Source organism: Puma concolor, chromosome D2, assembly GCF_028749965.1.
Source record: "Puma concolor isolate L17-30 chromosome D2, mPumCon1.1.hap2, whole genome shotgun sequence".
NCBI lineage: Eukaryota > Metazoa > Chordata > Mammalia > Carnivora > Felidae > Puma > Puma concolor.
This window is the reverse complement of record NC_141677.1, coordinates 53831997-53853319: the sequence shown is the minus strand read 5'-3', so window position 1 is coordinate 53853319 and position 21323 is coordinate 53831997. Positions and strand designations below refer to the sequence as shown.

Sequence of the window (21323 nt, the reverse complement as noted above, 5' to 3'; positions counted from 1 at the left end):
AAAAATAAATTCTAAGAAAAGATTAACCGAGGGGCGCCTTGATGGCTCATCTGGCTAAGCATCCGACTTTGGCTCAGGTCAAGATCTCATGGTTCGTGGGTTTGAGTCCTGCACTGGGCTCTGTGCTGACAGCTTGGAGTCTAGGGCCTGCTTCAGATTCTGTGTCTCCCTCTGTTTCTGCCCCTCCCCTACTTGTTCTCTCTCTCTCTATCTATCTATCTATCTATCTATCTCTCTCTCAAAAATAAATAAACATAAAAAGAAAGATTAATTGGTTAAAAAAAAAGATTTATCCGTGAGTTTGAATGTGGTCACCCTATTAATTATAAAGTTCTCCTGGGGCTCCTGGGTGGCTCAGTCGGTTAAGTGTCCAACTTCGGCTCAGGTCATGATCTCGCAGTTTGTGGGTTCAAGCTCTGCATCAGGCTCCGTGCTGAAAGCTCAGAGCCTGGAGCCTGCTTTAGATTCTATCTCTCCCTCACCCTCTGCCTCTTCCTGACTCGTGCTCTGTCTCTCTCTCTCTCAAAAATAAACATTAAAAAAATAAAGTTCTCCTCTCCATCAGTTTGCATCAAAAGGTATAAGCAGTCATTAATGTCCACAAGGGTTATCTCACTAGAATTACAAAATGGTGATTTTCCAATTCTGTCATTTCTTCTGCATTTTATTAGCTGGGATTCTTCTATGAAACCCTTTTCTTCATCCACTACCCTGCTAAACCAAGATAGAATTCTTTTGGGAAAGAGAGATGGATGCTCAACTCTTTCCCTTTATTTACCAGTTTTCAAAATAATGCACTGCTTCCCTAGCATGATCCAAAGGAGACCCAAGAAATTTGTATGAATTCATAAGCCTTAATATATTTAATGTATTTTAATCTATTATAGCAATTATTCTTTTTGATACACAAATTGTACCATCTTTACACAAAGAAGTGTCATCAGGTAGACTCCTATGTCTTTTTGATACAACCCCACTAATCTTGAATAGCTCTCTTATTTTCTAGTATGACAGGATCTCTGGGCTTATCTGGTATATTTCTGGTTTCAAATCTGAACTCACCTATTTCTCCATTAGCCCTGATTCCTCTTGGTAAAAATAGCTTATAAAGCTTAAAATACTTACATCCTTTTACCCAGTTTCTGAGAATATTAGTAAAATCCTTTTATGACACAGAAAGAAACACCAAGCCACAAAGGGCTCATGTAAGTATTAGGATCAAGCAAACACACAAACCTATCAAGTATCCTTTGAGCAATCAAAACAGTATCTTAAAGCAATAACAGGTTTGAATTACATATCCAAAGAGTGCCCTTAACTGAAGGAACCAATAAGTCAAAAACCAAGGATAGATACAAGACAGATCAGATACATGTTAAATAATTTCAAGCTCTGGGGGACATGATACTAGATCTTGTATAAGCATACCAACTATTTATGCTTAAAATTTTAATTCATTATTTTAATTTTTTTTAATGTTTTTATTTATTTTTTGAGGAGTGGGGGGAAGGGCAGAGAGAGGGGGCGGGGAGAGAAGATTCGAAACCGGCTCTGTGCTGACAGCAGAGAGCCCAGTGTGGGGCTTGAACTCACAAGCCGTGAGATCATGACCTGAGCCGAAGTCAGATTCTTAACTTATGAGCCACCCAGGCACCCTAACCATTCATTATTTTAAAATATCATCTGGGGGAGCCTGGGTGGCTCAGTTGGTTAAATACCCAACTCTTGGTTTCGACTCAGGTCATTATCTCACAGTTTGTGGGTTTGAGCCCCACATCGGGCTATGCACTACCGGTGCAGGGACTGTTTGGGGTTCTCTCTCTCTCTCCCTCTCTGTCCCTCCCCCGTGCACACCCTCTCTCAAAATAAACCTTAAAAAAATAAAAATAATTGTTTTCAATCCAATTCTTATCCAAGAGTATTTAATTTCCTGATTATCACTATTCTCTCCAAAGTAAGTTCCAATTACAAAGTTATTACCTCCAGTAAGTTCTGAAGTTCTTCTTCCCTTATATTTAAGCAAGATACCCACTGTTCAGAAAAAGAAAGTGTGCTTTTGTTCAGAGCCTCACATCTCTGTTCAGTCTCTTGAGATACTAGTTCCAGGCTGCTATTAAGTTTATCACAGTGTTTCACAGACTCTTCAACCAGTTTTGTACCTTCTTGGTTAAAATGTCTGAGTTCCTGTGATAAGCCATCACAATCAGCACAAAATTGTGTATTATATGAGGTTGTTTTGCTGATTATATCCTTAGATTTCCTATAGAAAAAGAGAATAACATTGTTTAAAATGGAAAATTAAGACTCAAAAGATATATAACTAACCCAAGATCACACAGTTCAAAAATGGCATATCTGAACCCAGGCAGTCTGGCTCCAGAGCCCATGTTCTTAATTAATTTTCTATATTGAAAATGGATGCTTTAGGGGCGCCTGGGTGGCTCAGTCGGTTAAGCGTCCGACTTCAGCTCAGGTCACGATCTCGCGGTATGTGAGTTCGAGCCCCGCATCGGGCTCTGTGCTGACTGCTCAGAGCCTGGAGCGTGTTTCAGATCCTGCGTCTCCCTCTCTCTCTGACCCTCCCCCGTTCATGCTCTGTCTCTCTCTGTCTCAAAAATAAATAAATGTTTAAAAAAAAAAAATTAAAAAAAAAGAAAATGGATGCTTTAGCTGGTGTCTTTTCATAGCAGATTGATGTATCTGCCATTAAGTGACCTTTGGAAATGTCTCTTTTCTCATAAAACCCTTCCCAGCTCTCCTCCAGATATAATGCTTTACTTTGTACCTCTTAGAGTGATGACTATACTAAAAATAAAATCTATCTATGTGTTTCATTCCTCCTAATAGATTATGTTACCTAAGGGCATCACCTACAGACTCTAGTCTAATCCCTAAAGTGTCCACAATCAGTCTAGCACTCTGTTCTTAAGCAGTTTTGCCTTGCCTATGACATTAAATACATCATAAAAATTATAAATGTTACAAAACAAAGTCAACGATAAGGCTTTTAATAATTAAGAAGATTATATGGGGATGTGACAAACTATACACCTGGCACACACAGTACACTGCAACATAACCTTGGTGTAAAACTAAAGTCCTCTTACAGGACTACAGAGTTAAACTTTGGTGAATGAAAGTTACCCTCTATTACCACTAGGTGGTACACCATGTAAGGAAACCAAATGAGGGAGTAACTATTTTGAAAACCAAAGTTCAACTATAGGTTAAATGGAAATGATTGAAAAAGGAAACGAAATTCAAGTAAGAGACTGGAGACCATCAACACAAATCTAGTCCTTCAAGCAATCACAACCTGGTAGGAAGATGAAATTTATTCATAAGTGACCATAATCCATGATAAATACCAAAGGCACTGAGTGGGTCTCAAACTTCAGGATACATAAACCTCACCTAGATTCCTGGGCCCTACTCCTGGCTGATTCTTTTACATGGTTCCTGGACCACACTTTGAAAAACATTTTGAATAAATGTCAGGAAGACAGGAAAAATGGCTTGCATAGGCCTTAAAGAGTATATCATAGTTTCCTTCCCATTTCAATCCTACTCTAGTATTCCCTTCAGAGCTATGGAAGAAGCCAGAAGTCCTGAAGTTTAGAGACTAGGAATTAAAAGTAGGGAAACTTTCTAGATCTAGAATCTAGAAAGAAGAATTCAGAATGGGACATGATATAAGGAATAGGATCATCAACAGAACTGGAAGACACATGACAGGAGTTAGGTAGTAAAACAGGTGATAGCTAGATTCTAGAACAGCACTGTTCAACAGAATATAATGTGAGCCACATAAGTAACATAATGTTGCCACATTAAAAAAGAAAATAGGGAACTGGGGAACGCGTAGGTGGCTCAGTTGGTTAAGCACCAACTCTTGATCTCAGCTCGGGTCTTGATCTCAGGGTAGTGAGTTCAAGCCCTACACTGGGCTCCATGCTGTGTGTATAGCCTACTTAAAAAAAAAAAAAAAAAAGATAAAGCAATCAGCATAACAGTGTACAGGGTGTATATAGCATATACAGAAGCAAAATATATGAAAACAATGAATATGAGATGAGGAGAAATTGGGAATGTATCCTATAAGGTCCTTTGATTACACCTGAAACAGTAAATTATATGAAGATGGATTAACATTACTTAAAAATGTGTATTATTCATCTTAGAAAAACTAATTAAAAAGGTAATTTTAGGGGCGCCTGGGTGGCGCAGTCGGTTAAGCGTCCGGCTTCAGCCAGGTCACGATCTCGCGGTCTGTGAGTTCGAGCCCCGCGTCAGGCTCTGGGCTGATGGCTCAGAGCCTGGAGCCTGTTTCCGATTCTATGTCTCCCTCTCTCTCTACCCCTCCCCCATTCATGCTCTGTCTCTCTCTGTCCCAAAAATAAATAAACGTTGAAAAAAAAAATTAAAAAAAAAAAAAAGGTAATTTTAAAAGTATAAATGACAAGTCAATGGAAGAGATACAATGAAAATGTAAAAATCCTCAACTTAAATTTGGAAAGGAATAAAAGGAAACAAAGCACAAATGACGCAACAAAAAGAAACCAGCAATATGGCAGATTTTAATTCAACTATATCAATACTTCAAATGAGAATGGCCTAAACACACCAGTTAAAGGTGATACATTATTAAATGTGATGAAAAAGCAATACCCAATTATGCGTTATCTCCAAGAAATCCACTTTAAATCTAAAGACTTAGCCCAAAAGTAAAGGGATTAGAGATACATTATATGCAAATAGCAATAAAAGGAAAGCTAAGTACTAATATGTTTCAGACAAAGTAGACTTCAGAACAAGGAAGATGATCAGGGATAAAAGGGGATATTATATAATGATAAAGTGGTCAATTCTCCAAGACATATCAACCTTAAATGTGTATGCAACTAACAACAGAACATCACATATGTGCAGCAAAAACTGATAAAACTGATGAGAAATAGACAAATCTAAAATTGTAGTCAGATTTCAACACCCTCTCTTAGCAATTGATAGAATAGGCAGAAACTCAGTAAGGATACGGATGACTCAAAAAATACTATCAATCAACTTGACCTAACTGACCTGTATAGAACACTTCATCCATCAAAAGCAGAACAAATTGTTCTCATATGGGTAGCACCAAATGAAGCATTATCAGAGTAACACTGCAAGAACTCCAAAAATAAAATTGTCATTGGAACCAGAGCTCACAAAAATGGGCCAGGACCTTCACACTAAACCTAAACAGAGTAAATGCCTGCTAAAGAAGATGGCTTAAATAGGATTCTGAATCTCCTAACATAAACCAAAAATGTTCAAGATACAATCAAAACCATTCTGGAAAATCACAACTTGAATGAGAAAAGACAACAGGTGCCAACACTGAGATATGAGATAATTCAGATGTTGGAATAATCTGTTAAGGATTTTACAGCAGCCTTACAAAAATGTTTCAATGAGCAACTAAAACACTTTTGGAGAAAAAAAAAGAATTAAAATCTAGGCAAAGAAAAGAAGAGATTAAAAAAGAAGCAAATGAAAATTTTAAAACTGAAAACTCTAATAACTGAAATGAAACACTTCACTGAATGGGTTCAACAATAGGTTAAAGATGACAGAGGAACATGAAGACAGTTCATAAAATTTACTCAATCTGAACAACAAAGAAAATATCTATAGCCTCGGAGACCTATGAGACCATAATAAAAGATCTAACATGTGTGTCACCAAACTCCTAGAAGCAGAGGAGAAAGAATATGGAGCTGAAAACGTTCAAATAAAGGATAAAAATTTCCACAATTGATGAAAGGCATAAGGGTATACAGATTTAAGAAGCTGAGAAAATCCAGACAGGATAAACTCAAAGAAATATATAATCAAACTTCCAAAGACTAAAGATAAGGAAAACTATCTTGAAAACAACTACGAGGAAATCACAACTGTGTTGTTCTTGACAACTACAACTAGTCCTGAAGGCCAATCTCAACTGAGGGACACCGTACTAGACAAATATTCTACCCTGTTGAAAAAAGGTTATAGACAAAGACTAAGGAACTACTCAGACTAAAGGAAATATGACAATCAAATGCAATGTGTGATCCTAGATTAAATCCTGGAGCAGAAGGAAAATCTTTTTCTTTTCCTACAGAGAACATCAGTGAGACAATTGGCAGAATTTGAATTAGGTCTGTATATTAGGTAATAGGAATTACTGATATTAATTTTCTGCTTAAAAAAATTGTGTTACGATTATGTAAGAGAATGTCCTTATTTTTAGGAATACAGACTGAAGTATTTAGGGGACAGTGAGCATCATGGCTGCAAACTATGCATAGCTAGTTCAGAAATGATCTCTCTATATACAATATCACAGGGAGGTGGGGAAGTGAGAGAGGGAATGAGAATGAGAAAGCAAACAATAAAATGTTAGAAATGAGAAACTGGGTTGATAAGATCTGTACTGTTTGAAGCCTTCTATACTGAAATAATTTTAGGCAGAGAAGAGATAAAAAGAATTAAAAACTGCTTACTGTTCTGTATTTTCTTGGACACTACTGAGTGGTTTCTGGATGTTTTCACACTTTTCCTCCAAGGCACAGAATCTCTCTGCCCAAAGACTGATTAGCTGGTCAAGTTCCTGTAAGAAAGGTGTGGGAAAGGAAGAGGTTGAAGTTACGACACCTGAACTTTTCTTCCATACTACATGGAAGTATTTTTCCCATAGATGAGAATTATACAAATTCCTGACAAGAGATCTTTAATTCCATCTCTCACCCATAGAGGAAAACAGCAGAAGTGATATTAAAAGGATAATATTAAAGGGATTTTTCAAAAAGTAAATAATTAGCAAACTTTGCTATTTTAACTATTAATTCGTAGCAAGTTACCTTCAGTGTACCTCAGAACTAAGCAAACACACCAAGATGTCACATTATGTTATGAGAAGCACTTTGACAGATATACAGTACCCAGTTGCTTCTAAACTGGTAACACTACTAGAAGGGAAAAGTAATGCTGATCATCTAATGGATCAAGCAGTCCAAAAATAGTGTTAATTACTGAAGCTTAAATATTTTACAGAATCTGGCCGGATCATATTCATAAAGTGTAATTTTAACTTTTCTCATACCTGACATCTTTAAAAGCAAGCTCTTATAAGGCACACAACATGACAGGGACTTAAATATACAATATGAAGAAGCTACACTAAAGACCCAGAAAGAGCTGAACATGCGCCCAGCAATCTTATTCACTGTTCGGTCCATTAGTTGGCCAACATCTCTAAATAACACATCAGCTGACAGCACATACCCAATACTGATTATGAATGAAGTCTGTCAGTATTTGTATTAGTCTCAAAGTAGAGGAAAATGCAGATATATCAGAATTATCTGCATGTAAATAGGTGTTCAGAGTTTTACATAATTGTTGTTAGTGCTAACCTCAAGTTCTAGAATACCTGAGAAATAGCTCACTTAGTAAATTTAACTTCCTTAAAGCCAGAGAAGTGAAACCATTCATGCTAAAATACTTTTTGGATCATAGGTATTTTGTTTCTGTTTAAACCATTGCATATTAATTTTAAACATTTCAAAACAGCTAATATATAAAAAGCTGATGTACCTTAGAACACAAGCCTAAAAAGTTAGACAAGTTGATGCAGACATAATGAGAAACTGCTACAATTTCAAATTGCAAGACTGTGTTCTAGAAACACACAGAAGAGCCACTCAAAAGTGGATGCCTTTCAGGGGCACCTGGGTGGCTCAGCTGGTTAAGCAGCTGACTCTTGATTTTGGCTCAGGTCATGATCTCACAGTTCATGCGTTTGAGCCCGGTGTTGGGTTCTGCTCTGACAGTGTGGAGCCTGCTTGGGATTCTCTCTCCCACTCTCTCTCCGTCCCTACCCACTCACGTTCTGTCAAAATAAATAAACTTAAAAAAGAAAAAAAAAAGGTAGATGCCTTTCAGGTACTACAATCACCACTACCACTATCAGAGGACCTAAATACTTTTCATGCTTTCAAGCCCTTGGTTTCCTCATTAGAAAACTAGACTAATAACAGAACCTGTATCTGTACTGAATAAACACATAGTGAGTGGCTCAATAAATGTTAACTATTACTTTCACTAATTTCTGACGTTAATCCTTTCTCCAAAAAGTTTCATGTTTATCAATCAGGGAAACGAATAATCTTACTTTGAAGTTGCTTTAACTCTTGCCTAAAAATCTTGGATGTGTTTCTTTTCTCCTTTTGGGTGACATGGATATGAATTTCCTCTCCCTCACTTTCCAAAGAAAAGGAAACCATTACTACTCACTAAGTCATATCAATAGTTTTATTGACCAAAGAGTTCTGTCTTGTAATAACTGGCCTCATTTAATAAAACTTCACACACTCATTACTCAGGCCTCAGGAATATCAGGAGTTGTTTTCCCTGTATCTCATCTTCAGAGATTATGACTTCCTTGGTTTGGAGGTTTGCTTTTGGTTTAAAACCTCATGCACTGAAGAACAATTTACATGGAAGAAGGTTAAGTCATGAATTATATTTATAATTAATCAATAAAAAGAACTGTATTAATTTACAATTCAAATGTCTGACATCAATGAGACAGAAATAGCAAGATACAGCACAGCATAATTTATGAAAAAGAATAACCATCCATGTTACCATAGAAAAAAACAATTTATCAGGTTTGCTACAGATACATGTTCACTGCAAATATTGTAACCATTTCCTTCTAATTGTACCCCCAAATGTATGTTTCTATAGTTTCATCTTTCATCTTGGTGTGATAAAAGGATTATCTTATTTGTTTTACTGTGCTTTAGTATAGGGTTCTAAATGTAGCAAATCCTGAAATACTAACTGATCAAGAAAAGTATTCTTAATTATTTTGTATTAACTATTGTTATAAGGAAGAGCGGCTATGGTATTTTCAAATTTCTTAAATTAGTTCTACAGCATTCAGATTACATAACAAGGATTATCAAGTTAAAGATTATAAAACTTCCTTTTTATGCTCCCCAAATCACCTAAATGAGATACCTGTGAATGGATTTTTTTTATTGTCTTCAGGTCTTCAGTTAAGTTTTCACATAGCTTCTGTGATTCAGCCAAGGATGAAATCGTATTTTCTTGTAGTTCATGTAGACTGTTACACAGCATACTGAGAAAGCCATCCATTTCCTTTTTCTGATCTTCTATCTTTGAAGGAAAAAGTTAGTTTCTTTTAATTAAAATTTTTTTTGTTTTAGTTTGTCTTTTTTGGAACACATTCGAAATAGAAAAGGTAGAAAACAGTATGCAGAGAGAAGTCTTTCCTCTCTAGCCCCTGGAACCTCAATGCCACTCTTACCTCCAAGAGATGACTGCTAAACACTTTCAGCGGTATTTTATGCATATTTAGGCATAGGCATGTATACATGAATATGCATGTCTTCTTTACCCACCCATGATAGCATGCTATACATGCTACTATGTAAACAAATACTTATCCTGAAGATCATTCTCTCTCATTTTTTTTAGCCATGATTCTGCTGATCACATCAATGGCAGCGAGCATCCTATCTCTTCTCTCCTCCAGATTCCAACTCACAACCCATGGCTTTTGCATTGTAGACAAGTGTGGTCACACACACATGGAATTTCTTTCTTAAACAACAATTTGATTTTGAGAAATTAAGAACATAACATTTGCTACCTTACTAGCCACTGTCAATGAAGTCTTGAAAATATGCTTCAGTTGACTGTTGATTTTCAGTATAGACACCACAGTGGGGGATAAAGTTGTTTCCAGTGAACTTAGAAGGTCAGTCTTAAGTACATCCTGGTTTTAAAAATAAACAAGTCTTTTAAAAAAATATTTTCACTTTCATAAACCTGAATGGTTAATGATAGTATCTTAAATACTTTGTTAACACATGCAGAATAAAATTCTAACTTTCCATTGTCTAATCTTTATAGCCTACAGAGCCTATTTGTTTCTAGAGTTTATATTCATCATAAGTTACTTATTCCTACCTATAGTAATTAAGAAAATAGTCATGTAGCATACAATAGATTCTTAACAGTCTAACACAACAGAGGTCCAAAGAATTCAGAAGAGGGGAAAATGACCATCCTTTTCTAAGGATTTCAGCATTGCAAATAAAGAATTTAAAAAAAAAAAAAAAAGCAAATACATTTTAACAAAATAAATTTCAAATAAGCTTAGGTTACTAGTCAAAAACGCAGAGACCGGGGCGCCTGGGTGGCGCAGTCGGTTAAGCGTCCGACTTCAGCCAGGTCACGATCTCGCGGTCCGTGAGTTCGAGCCCCGCGTCGGGCTCTGGGCTGATGGCTCAGAGACTGGAGCCTGTTTCCGATTCTGTGTCTCCTTCTCTCTCTGCCCCTCCCCCGTTCATGCTCTATTTCTCTCTGTCCCAAAAATAAATAAAACGTTGATGGGGCGCCTGGGTGGCGCAGTCGGTTAAGCGTCCGACTTCAGCCAGGTCACGATCTCGCGGTCCGGGAGTTCGAGCCCCGCGTCGGGCTCTGGGCTGATGGCTCAGAGCCTGGAGCCTGTTTCCGATTCTGTGTCTCCCTCTCTCTCTGCCCCTCCCCCGTTCATGCTCTGTCTCTCTCTGTCCCAAAAATAAATAAACGTTGAAAAAAAAAAATAAAAAAAAAAAATAAAAAAAAAAAAAAACGTTGAAAAAAAAAAAAAAAGAAAAAACGCAGAGACCAAATAGCCTTCAAAGGCAGACTTTCAGCTGGAGGTATTTAATTAACTTTGAAGACTTGGTGACTTACATGCTATCATATCTGAAGAACTCATTAAAGTTTTTGTTCTTGTCAAGGTATATGGAAAGTTGAGAATATACCATAGACTGAGGATTTTTACAAAAAGGAAAAAAAATCCCCTTTTACAAAAAGGAACCTAAGTTCCCTTCACTTGGGCAGGGTGAGGAGCTATAATAGAAATAATCAGTGAATGCTTAAAAAAAAAAAAAAAGGCTACTGGTATTTTTTTGGAAAGAAAAGCTATGACACTCATTCCAACTCATTCTGCAGGAGCAGCCGTCATCTCTGCTGACTCAAGCAATGCTTACAAAGTCATATATAACGTGGTAGGAAGACATCAATACACAGTCTTAGCATTTAGTTCATGAATCAATTTCCCAAAAGTTAGTACCAACTGAGCATCTATTAACTTTGTCAAATTGGGTGAATGAAGAAATATATCAAATAGTGTCATATAAGCACTGAATCTAGGCAGAGTGTCAGCTAACATTTGTAGTTATTTACTTGGAAAATGTTCAACAAATATGGTTAGACTCCATTTAATAAATTAATAATGAAGAGAAAGCTATCATCACTACATTGTAAATTATATAATAAGTCTTAGGTGATTTATTTAGTAGCTTAAACACCTAGGAAATTCACTAATTGGCAGCAATTGGAAATGCAGATTAATTGCATTCTCCATCCCACATCTGAAATAAAAGGAGAATGTCAAGAGTAGATTAATTCTGGTTTCCTTTTGAATATCATATTTTAATTTCGTTTATGTTTCTTTAATCGTTTTAGTACTGCTTAAATTTGGAAGATGTTGATTAAAGCATTTCCTCTGATTTAAAATAATAATAACAATAATAATAAGGTTAGACTCTAAAAGGGAGGCAGAGAGCCTGCACCAAGAAGAAAACCAAGCAAGTGATATGGCCAAGAACTTCATACGTAAATCACACAATTACAAAATAAAGAGTATTATTCAAATCAGCTATGAATGGGGCGCCTGGGTGGCGCAGTCGGTTAAGCGCCCGACTTCAGCCAGGTCACGATCTCGCGGTCCGTGAGTTCGAGCCCCGCGTCAGGCTCTGGGCTGATGGCTCAGAGCCTGGAGCCTGTTTCCGATTCTGTGTCTCCCTCTCTCTCTGCCCCTCCCCCGTTCATGCTCTGTCTCTCTCTGTCCCAAAAATAAATAAAAACGTTGAAAAAAAAATTAAAAAAAAAAAAAATCAGCTATGAAAGAGGTAATACTAAGTGTAATTAGATGAGTGGCTTCTATAGAACTACAAAAAAGAGTCTTACAGTTAAGGCCCAGAAGGGCTTGATCACACAGATCTGATCCCATAAATTGTCATATATGTTCCTAGAATTCTAGGGGTTGTTTTTCTTGCACTTTTCTGTATTAGTGTAGTTTTAAATTAACCATCTTCTATCCCCTCTGGTTGGGTCAGTTGTAACATCAGCACGACCACTGCAGAACCCTTGAGGAAAGGATGACTTACCAATTTCTGAGCCAACTAACAACCCATGGGTCCCTTGAATTCATCGGGTGCTAAACCTGCCCTCTCTAGCTATTGGGCATATTAACTCCTGCTCTTAATGTTACAAGATATAAGTGAAAAAAGTCTTAAAGGTTGGTTATATACATTTGGAAATTAATCTTCCTGGGAGAAAAAAAAAACGGTCTTTATATTGTCTTTAAAAATATAAACCTACTCTTAAAGTGCTATGTTTATCACCATTTCTGATAAAGCTTAAAATGAAAGAGCAGTTAACATTGTTTTTGAAGACTTTGCAAAGCAACCCTTCAAAAATAATTTAAGAGATTTACTAACAATCAATGTTTGAAGTACAGTTTTACTTTCTGCTGCTAATGATTGTTCTTTTAATATCATATTAGAAATCTGAGAAACACGTGTAGACACATTTTCTGGAACAGATGTGAGCGATCCCAGTGCTGTTGTAGTAATTGTGTCTAATGCAGAGACACTGGAAGACAGCAGGTTACCTATACCAAAAAGAAAAAAGATACAAACTTTGACATAAATATATTTATACAGTTAGAACCACTTCAAAGAGGTTTCTAAACTTATATACTTGCTGTGGAAATTTGTAATAGCAAATAAGCTTAAAATAAATGGTTCACTACCTAAGCTAGGAAATCTAATCAAATAGAAATTATATATGTTCTACAGTACTCTGCAAGCACTCGATATGCTTGTCAGTGTAGCAGAGCCATCACTATAGTTCACAGTAAGCCAAGAATTATTCTGATCTCTAGCTATAGGTAATCATAGTACTACAGTAAGTGGAAGAGGTTATGAAAGAGAAACTACAAATCAATAAGCCAAACTTAGAGTGGTTGGCTTAGAGTGACTAGACTCTAAGTGATTTTTACAAATTTTTACATTTCTGTATCTCACGAATTTTCTATAGCGAAGATAATATTTTCATATAAAATAAACTAATACTTAGGAGTTTTTTCCTAAATAAAGATAGCAACAATGGGTATGGTTAAAACTTACTTTATAAAAAATAGACAAAAACAACTAAGACTTGTTTTAATTCAAAGGCGGGAAAAGCACTGTTCCCTAGTTTGAGCAGCCAGTGTGTGCACCGGAGGGACTACTGACATGGTCACCCCAGTTTCTTATGATAGTAAATGATCAGTTTTACTCAGTTTATTTACTCAAAAGTAAATAAACATTTTTTAAAAACATTTTAAAAAAACGCTTAAACTTACCAAACAAAGTCTTGTGAACTTCTAGCATGACCTTTTGTTTTGAGCTGCTATCCTTAATTAATTCTTCCATCCTGTTAAACAGACCATTCAGGTTTTTGCCAAAAACATCCTGAGCTTCTGCATTGTGCTGATCAATTGCCTTCTTACGATCCAGTTTTGAATGGAGACCAGATACATCTTTTGTAGTTTCTTCAACTGTGGTAAGCAACTACATATGATTTTTAAAAATAAATGTTGATTAAGATGGGTATCACAAAAGCAGACTAATGAAAATATCTGTGCTACATACGGATTTCTCCTGACAAGAACTAGTAAATTTTGAGGCGTGTGGGTGGCTCAGTCAGTTAAGCATCCAACTCTTGATTTCAGCTCAGGTCATGATCCCATGGTTAGTGGGAACGAGACCTGTGTCGGGCTCCACACTGACAGCAAAGAGCCTGCTTGGGATTCTCTCTTTCTCTCTCTCTCTCTTTCTCTCTGCCCTTCCCCAGGTGGTACTCTCTCTCTCTCAAAATAAATAAACTTTAAAAAAAAAAAAAAAAAGAACTCAGTAAGTTTTAGACATTTGTATCAGAATACATTTTTTTTTAATTTTTTTTTTCAACGTTTATTTATTTTTGCGACAGAGAGAGACAGAGCATGAACGGGGGAGGGGCAGAGAGAGAGGGAGACACAGAATCGGAAACAGGCTCCAGGCTCCGAGCCATCAGCCCAGAGCCCGACGCGGGGCTCGAACTCACGGACCGCGAGATCGTGACCTGGCTGAAGTCGGACGCTTAACCGACTGCGCCACCCAGGCGCCCCTCAGAATACATTTTCAATTCACACTAATTTATCCAGTTGCCCAAGAATTTCCCCTCACATAGCAACCTAGGCAAGGAAAAGGGATTTTGCCAACCTAATACAGTAATTATGCTCCCTCACAATTTTTTTTCTATTATGTGTTACTATTTCCTCTAACGTGCACCTAATAAAAAATTAAATACTTTCAACATCTCCCATCATTAGAAGGTGCTAAATTCTTTATGACTGATTAGTTTCAATCATGACTAAAGGGAAAAGTATCACCTCATTATTCTAAATGTCTTCAAAGTATATTAAAATCATTCTCTATTTGCAAAACTTCAGGAATGTTTTTTGTTAAGTCAGCAACTCTAGTGAGGAAAATTCAGATGAAATAATAAAACAGTGTTCTTTAAATTGACAGAAATGTCACTTGGAGTGAATAAATAGAACTTCATAATTAATGCTTAAGCAAACAAAGTCACTTCTACCCATTCTCTAATTTCTTGAACACAAGTATAAATCAAAACAAAGGACAAACCCTGCTGGCAGCATCATGAAGTTTCTCCTCAGTACTTTCCAAAGCTGATGTAATATACTCTTCTTCAACAAGTTGTAATTTCGTTTCTTGTAAATGTTTTTGAGTGGTTTCAAGTTCCTGTGTCTTATTTTGCAGGTCAGATTTACATTGGTCAAGTTCATTTTTATTATCCATAAACAACTCCGTAACCTAAATAGAACATATTAAACATTTTTTTAAGAATTACACAATGCTCAACTGGTTGGTGAGATACCTGGCTAGTTCGTAATATAATGTAAGAAGAACTAAACAAATTATTTCCATGCCAAGTTGTGACAAGTTGTAACAAGCTAACAGGTAGGTTAACACATTTTATATCTTGTTTCTGCCTGTAAAGTCATTAAAAACCATGAGATGAAATAATAGGTCTAGTGTAGTGGTGTTAGTTCTTCAGGTTCCTTCCAGCACTGACAGTGTGAGGTGTGGCACAGAATGGTCAGGTCTGTCCACCTTAGTTATTCAACATCTAGTTTCTTCTAGTATCTGCATCCCTCATCTGATAAACACAGTAATGAAAATGTCTCCGTCTTCACTATTTACCTCTTATTATAAAACCTCACAATTCAGTTAATTTCTTATAATGCTGCATTAACATAAGTGGCAAACAGCTTCTTCATCATTGATGACAGTAAAATGACGATACAACTGACAAAGAGTCAGCAAGAAAAAAAAATATCTTAAAGAATAAAGACGAGGGGGTACCTGGCTGGCTCAGCAGGTAGGGTATGTGACTCTTGATCTCAGGGTCATGAGGTCAAGCCCAACACTGGGCATGTAGCCTACTTAAAAAAAAAAAAGAAAGAGGGCACCTGGGTAGCTGTTGGTTGGGCATCCAACTCCTGATTTTGGCTCAGGTCATGAATCTCACAGTCATGGGATCGAGCCCACATCACTTAGTGTGGAGCCTGTTTGGGATTCTCTCTCTCCTTCTCTCTGCCCCTCCACTGCGCACACATCTCCTCTCTCTCTCTCTCTCTTTCTCTCTCTCTCTCTCAAAATAATTAACTAGTTAAAGAAAAAAAAGAAAGAAAAAATGTGGCTTGTCTCAACTGAGATATACAGATGAAGCACACAAAGGATTTCAAAGACAGTACAAATTTAAAGAATGTAAAGAAAAAAAGGGGAGTGGGCATCTGGCTGTCTCTGTCAGTAAAGCATGTGACTCTTGATCTTGGGGTTTCAGGGTTGTTAAGTTCAAGCCCCACATTGGGTGAAGAGATTACTTAAAGACAAAAAACCTTGGCGGGGGGGGGGGGTGTCTCAGTCAGTTAAGCATCTGCCTCTTGATTTTGGCTCAGGTCATGGTCTCATGGTTCATGGGTTTGAGCCCCTCAGCAGGACGAAGTCCACTTGGGATTCTCTGTCTCCCTCTCTCTGCCCCTCCTCCGCTCACATGCACTCTCTCACTCAAAAATAAATAAGTAAACACTAAAAAAGTAAAAATAAAAAATCTTGGGGCACCTGGGTAGCTCAGTCAGGTGAACATCTGACTCTTTCTTGACTCTTGATCTTGGCTCAGGTCACGATCCCAGGGTCATGGGATTGAGCCCCCATTGGGCTCTGCGCTGGGCATGGAGCCTGCTTGAGATCCTCTCTTTCTCCCTCTCCCTCTGTCCCTCCCCTACTTGTGCACACATGCACTCTTTCAAAAAAAAATCTTAAAAAAAGAAAGAAAAAAGTAAAAATATCAGGTCCTTCACATTCTGAAATTTTAATATGTGCTTCCCATGTAACATTCAATACCGTTTTAAATGCTTACCCTACTTAGCTCCTCCTCAACGGCACCAATTTTTTCAATCAATTCTACAATCTGTTCTTCTTGAACAGTTAGTTTTCCACTCATGGCTCTAAAATAAAGTTTAATATAAGTTTAGCAATTAATATTTTTTCTTAATCCCTTTAAAATGTATTTTAACACAATTGTGGCAGTTCTACATCATCTCTACCATTTATCATTATGATAACGATGCCTAAGTGTCAATAAGCAATAAATATAAATTACAATACACAAATGGATTCCTTGTCCTTGTTTCATAAAAGGGCTGTTCTTCTTGTGATCTCCATTTTGAAAATGAGAATCCCTACCTATGAGGGAAAAAAGCATGTGTATATATAAAATTTGAGATGCTACAAAGCTGACAAAGGACTATAACTCACATAAAGTACAGGTGGGGGCAGGGGGATACAACATAAGTGGCTGCTATCAGGAACATGGCGTATAAATAGGACCCACAGAATCCAAGAAAGGCTTGGGGCTTGAAGGCATCAGGTGTCACCGGAGGAAGGGCTGAGATAAGGGGCAAAAACTGGAGAAGTGAATTAAAGTATATATACAGAACAATTATACCTTTTGCCTCTTGCACACAAACCCCAGTATACACCCCAACACCCACCACCATCACACCACCACATAAATCTTCATGAGATGGAAGGGTTATCCTCTAGAACACAGATCCCCCGCCTCAGCACTATTGACATTTTGAATCAGATGATTCTGGTTCACTTTAATGGGTCTCTGATTTCTTCAGCATTAGCAAGTTTCGGAAGTGAATGCTATCTTTTGTAGCCTCGTTCCTTCATAACTACCAATGATTTTCTATTCCACACTGTGCTTAAGTGACAAAGATACTTTTGTGAATGTGAATTTCCTCACATTATTAGCTAACGATATTGGTGATTAAAGAAAAAGCTAGAACTGACATATAAGAGGAGAGTTAATTCTGACAGTCTTTCCATTAACTATGTTAGTTCTTTATTGGAAATAGCTCTTTAATGTGAATGAGATATTTGAAATGCTTTCCTTATACTGAATGTACATGAGGTAATGCAACATTATTTCATGGATGATATAGTTTTGACATAGTGTTAAAAGATCCATTAAATAAAGCATTATCCTATTTTAAATGTTGGCTTCAGCTTTCATAATCCTCCTCTGACTTACAGTGTAGTAATTCCAAAAGCATTTTCAGAAGGAACATTGTTTCAGATTATGCCTCATGTTTATTGAGAGCAAATACTATCTTTTTAATCATGGGACTGACAAACTAAAAATTTATTTATTATTTATAATTTTATAACTAAAGTTATTTCTTAATCTAAAATACATCAAAGTGATGGTCAACAGAAGGTAAGCAAATTAGACAGTCTATAATGTCCAGTGTTTGACCACTAACAGCGGAAGATCCTACATGAGCAAATCATGACAAAACCACTTATTCACTGGTTGCCTACTAAGCACCCATCTCTAGCATCCACGTTTCCTTTGGGAAAGGACCCTCTCTTGACTGTGCAGCACCCAAGCTGTGTGGAGGGAATGTGACTCCATTCCCAGATCCAAGGACTAAGCCTGACTGGCTCAAGACAATCGGGGAAATTCAACTCCTTTGACAGCTGTTGGTTCAGATATGGATACAACTCAGAACTAATCTAATCAATAAGTGATGTTCCTCCAGTTTTGATGGTTATAGGCCAGGTAGCCTCTCACCCACACAAGACATGAATGAGAGCAGCAGCCGCTCTGCTGACCATCATCCTTGATGAAGAGCCAGGCTTAGGAGAAAGCCACCACTTAGGACAGGAGTGAGGACAGACAGAAAGGATCCTTGAGCTACTGGATTAAATAACCTTGAAGCTCATTCTACCCCTTGCTGTTTTAAGACAGTTTAAGCTGGGCTTTCTAACCAAAAGCACTGTGATGCCAACTTTAAAATATAAAAAGTGGTTACTGAATAAGAACTAATATGTAAAAAATATAAAGTGGTAGAGATAGAGACACCCATAAACAATTGAAAAATAAAATAGTATAGTACGTACAATAGAGAAGTATACCTGAAAACCAGATAAACAGGAAAAAAAAGAATAAAAAATACCAAATTTAAGAACTAAGTGTAAATTTGCAAAAGATTTTTGGAAAAATGTTTTGCCAAGTAGGTATAGGATATGAAAGAACCAAATAAGGGGCATCTGGGTGGCTCAGTCAGTTAAGCATCCGACTTCGGCTCAGGTCATGATCTCATGGCTCATGAATACAAGCTCTGCATCAGGGTCTGTGCTGACAGCTCAAAGCATAGAGCCTGCTTTGGATTCTGTGTCTCCCTCTCTCTTTGCTCCTCCATGGTTCGTGCACGTGCGCTCTCTCTCTCTCAACAAATAAACATTAAAAAAATGTTTTTTAATTAAAAATTAAAAATAAAAAAAGAACTACACAAAACGAAGGTAACATAGAAAGAATAAAAGAATACTGTTTGGGGCGCCTGGGTGGCGCAGTCGGTTAAGCGTCCGACTTCAGCCAGGTCACGATCTCGCGGTCCGTGAGTTCGAGCCCCGCGGCAGGCTCTGGGCTGATGGCTCAGAGCCTGGAGCCTGTTTCCGATTCTGTGTCTCCCTCTCTCTCTGCCCCTCCCCCGTTCATGCTCTGTCTCTCTCTGTCCCAAAAATAAATAAACGTTGAAAAAAAAAAAATTTGTTTAAAAGAATACTGTTTAATAGCCTGTGATATCCATACAATGCAAATTTGAGTATTCATAATGTATGAGCCAATCAAGAAGGCATAGTGCATTATGACAACTAAGAATACTATGGAAGAAAATGAGTTTAATTAAATGATTTATATGCTATCACAATGATCACATAATGTAACCATACATGTATTACCTGAAAAAAAAAAAAGTTGTGTAAAAGATTATACCAAGATGCTTTGCATTATTATCAATTAGCCCTAAATACCTTTTATCATTAATTTTTGAAAAATGCCCTGTGAGAGGCACCTGGGTGGCTCAGTTGGTTAATCGTCCAACTTCTGCTCAAGTCATGATCTTGTGGTTCACAAACTCGAGCCCCACGTCGGGCTCTGAGCTGACAGCTCACAGCCTGGAGCCTGCTTCAGATTCTGTGTCTCCCTCTCTCTCTCCCCTCCCCTGCTTGTTTCTCTCTCTCTCTCTCTCTCTAAAATAAAGAAACATTAAAAAAAGCTTTAAAAAAAACAATGCCCTGTGAAAACCACCCTCCTTAACACCTTCAAGGATACAAGCTATCAGGAATTTTCAACTTAAAATTCTTAGCATCCCACTTGCCTTCTGCTCCTTGTTTAACCTGTTGTTGTTATTGTTTCTAAATAAAGTTTCAGTAGATTTCCTTTGAACTATTCCAGGGCTTTAAAAACTGAACAGATTAGTGGTTGCCAGAGGTTATGGACTACTGGGGAAAAAGGATGGGTATGACTACAAAGAGGCAGCAAGAGGGAGATCTTTGTAATGGTGGGATATGCCGTATCTTAATTGCAGAACTACATGAATCCACAAATGAGCAAAATGGCATTGAATTAAACACGTACTTTGCACCAATGTCAATTTCCCAGTTTTGACATTTTACTAAAGGTAAGCAAGAGGTACTGAATGGGGGAAACGCAGTGAAAAATATATGGGACCTCTCTGTATTTTTCTTACCACTTCATGTGAATCTATAATTATTTAAAAATTAAAGTTATATAAAAAATGTTTAAACTTATTTGATAACTACTTGTTAATGTCAATAGAAAAAGAAGCATTTACAGGAGGCACTAGATTTAAAGATTTTAGTTAATGTCCCATAAGTGAATTTTACTTCAAACACATTGTTACCAGAAAATTATTACTCTTGGAAATTAATTTCTATAGCCAAGGCCTTACCTAAAATTTTCTTCAGAAATGTATACCCCATTTTTCTCACGGGCTGCAGCAAGATCTCGTTTCAGACGCTCTATCTCTTCTGTATATTCCTACACAAGAAGAATGTTGTAGGTGTCAATTTAGCATATAACTCTTTTCTCATTCAGTTTGGGGAGGATATATATATGTATATTTCATGTTTTACTTATATATATACAAATAAAACATGAAATTAGCCCTTTTATGTTCCTTTTTAAATGTTTATTATTTATTCTTTCTGTATTATTTCTCTCAATTATCTCAATAAAAACTTCAATAAAAAAAAAAACAACACTACTGGATCGCTTGGGTGGCTCAATTAAGTGTCCAGCTCTTGATTTTGGTCATGATCTCACCATTTGGGAATTGGAGCCCCTAGGTGGGGCTCTGCAGTGACAGCACAGAGCCTGCTTGGGATTCTCTTTCTCCGCCCCTTTCCCCCTCAAAAATAAAGAAGTAAACTTAAAAATAATAAACAAATACATACGTACATACTACCAGGAAAAGGAACACAAGCCAAAGTGGGAGGAAATATTTAAAAATCATCTCAAAAAGGGCTTGTATCTAAAAGATATGAACTTCTCTTTACCACTTAATAAGAAGAACACCAACTAAATATTGGGCAAAGAATATGGATAGACTTTTCATAAAAAAGATATACAGATGGATAATAAAGTTGTGAAAAGATACTCATTATCATTATTCATTAGGGAAATGCTAATCAAAACCACACTGAGGTACAATTATACAGTTATTA

General features: G+C 37.0%; 1 protein-coding gene and 2 long non-coding RNA genes across 3 annotated transcripts in view; 2 read left to right on the top strand and 1 right to left on the bottom strand.

Annotated features, from left to right (window-relative positions):
• Positions 1-14065, top strand: part of LOC147576079 (uncharacterized) — a 42133-nt gene extending 28068 nt beyond the window's left edge. The window contains exon 3 of the long non-coding RNA XR_015241733.1: positions 13602-14065. This is a non-coding gene — a long non-coding RNA (uncharacterized LOC147576079). The remainder of the gene's footprint in view (positions 1-13601) is intronic.
• Positions 1-21323, bottom strand: part of KIF11 (kinesin family member 11) — a 45626-nt gene that overhangs the window by 7681 nt on the left and 16622 nt on the right. The window contains exons 10-18 of the mRNA XM_025917997.2: positions 20549-20637; positions 16642-16729; positions 14844-15032; positions 13520-13727; positions 12612-12784; positions 9707-9832; positions 9052-9210; positions 6528-6634; positions 1981-2260 (exon numbers count right to left, since the gene is read on the bottom strand). Coding sequence (XP_025773782.1) covers positions 1981-2260; positions 6528-6634; positions 9052-9210; positions 9707-9832; positions 12612-12784; positions 13520-13727; positions 14844-15032; positions 16642-16729; positions 20549-20637 — 1419 coding nt within the window. The remainder of the gene's footprint in view (positions 1-1980; positions 2261-6527; positions 6635-9051; positions 9211-9706; positions 9833-12611; positions 12785-13519; positions 13728-14843; positions 15033-16641; positions 16730-20548; positions 20638-21323) is intronic.
• LOC147576080 (uncharacterized) lies at positions 2236-5134 on the top strand. The gene is made up of 2 exons (XR_015241734.1): positions 2236-4198; positions 4438-5134. It is a non-coding gene; the product is annotated as an uncharacterized LOC147576080 (long non-coding RNA).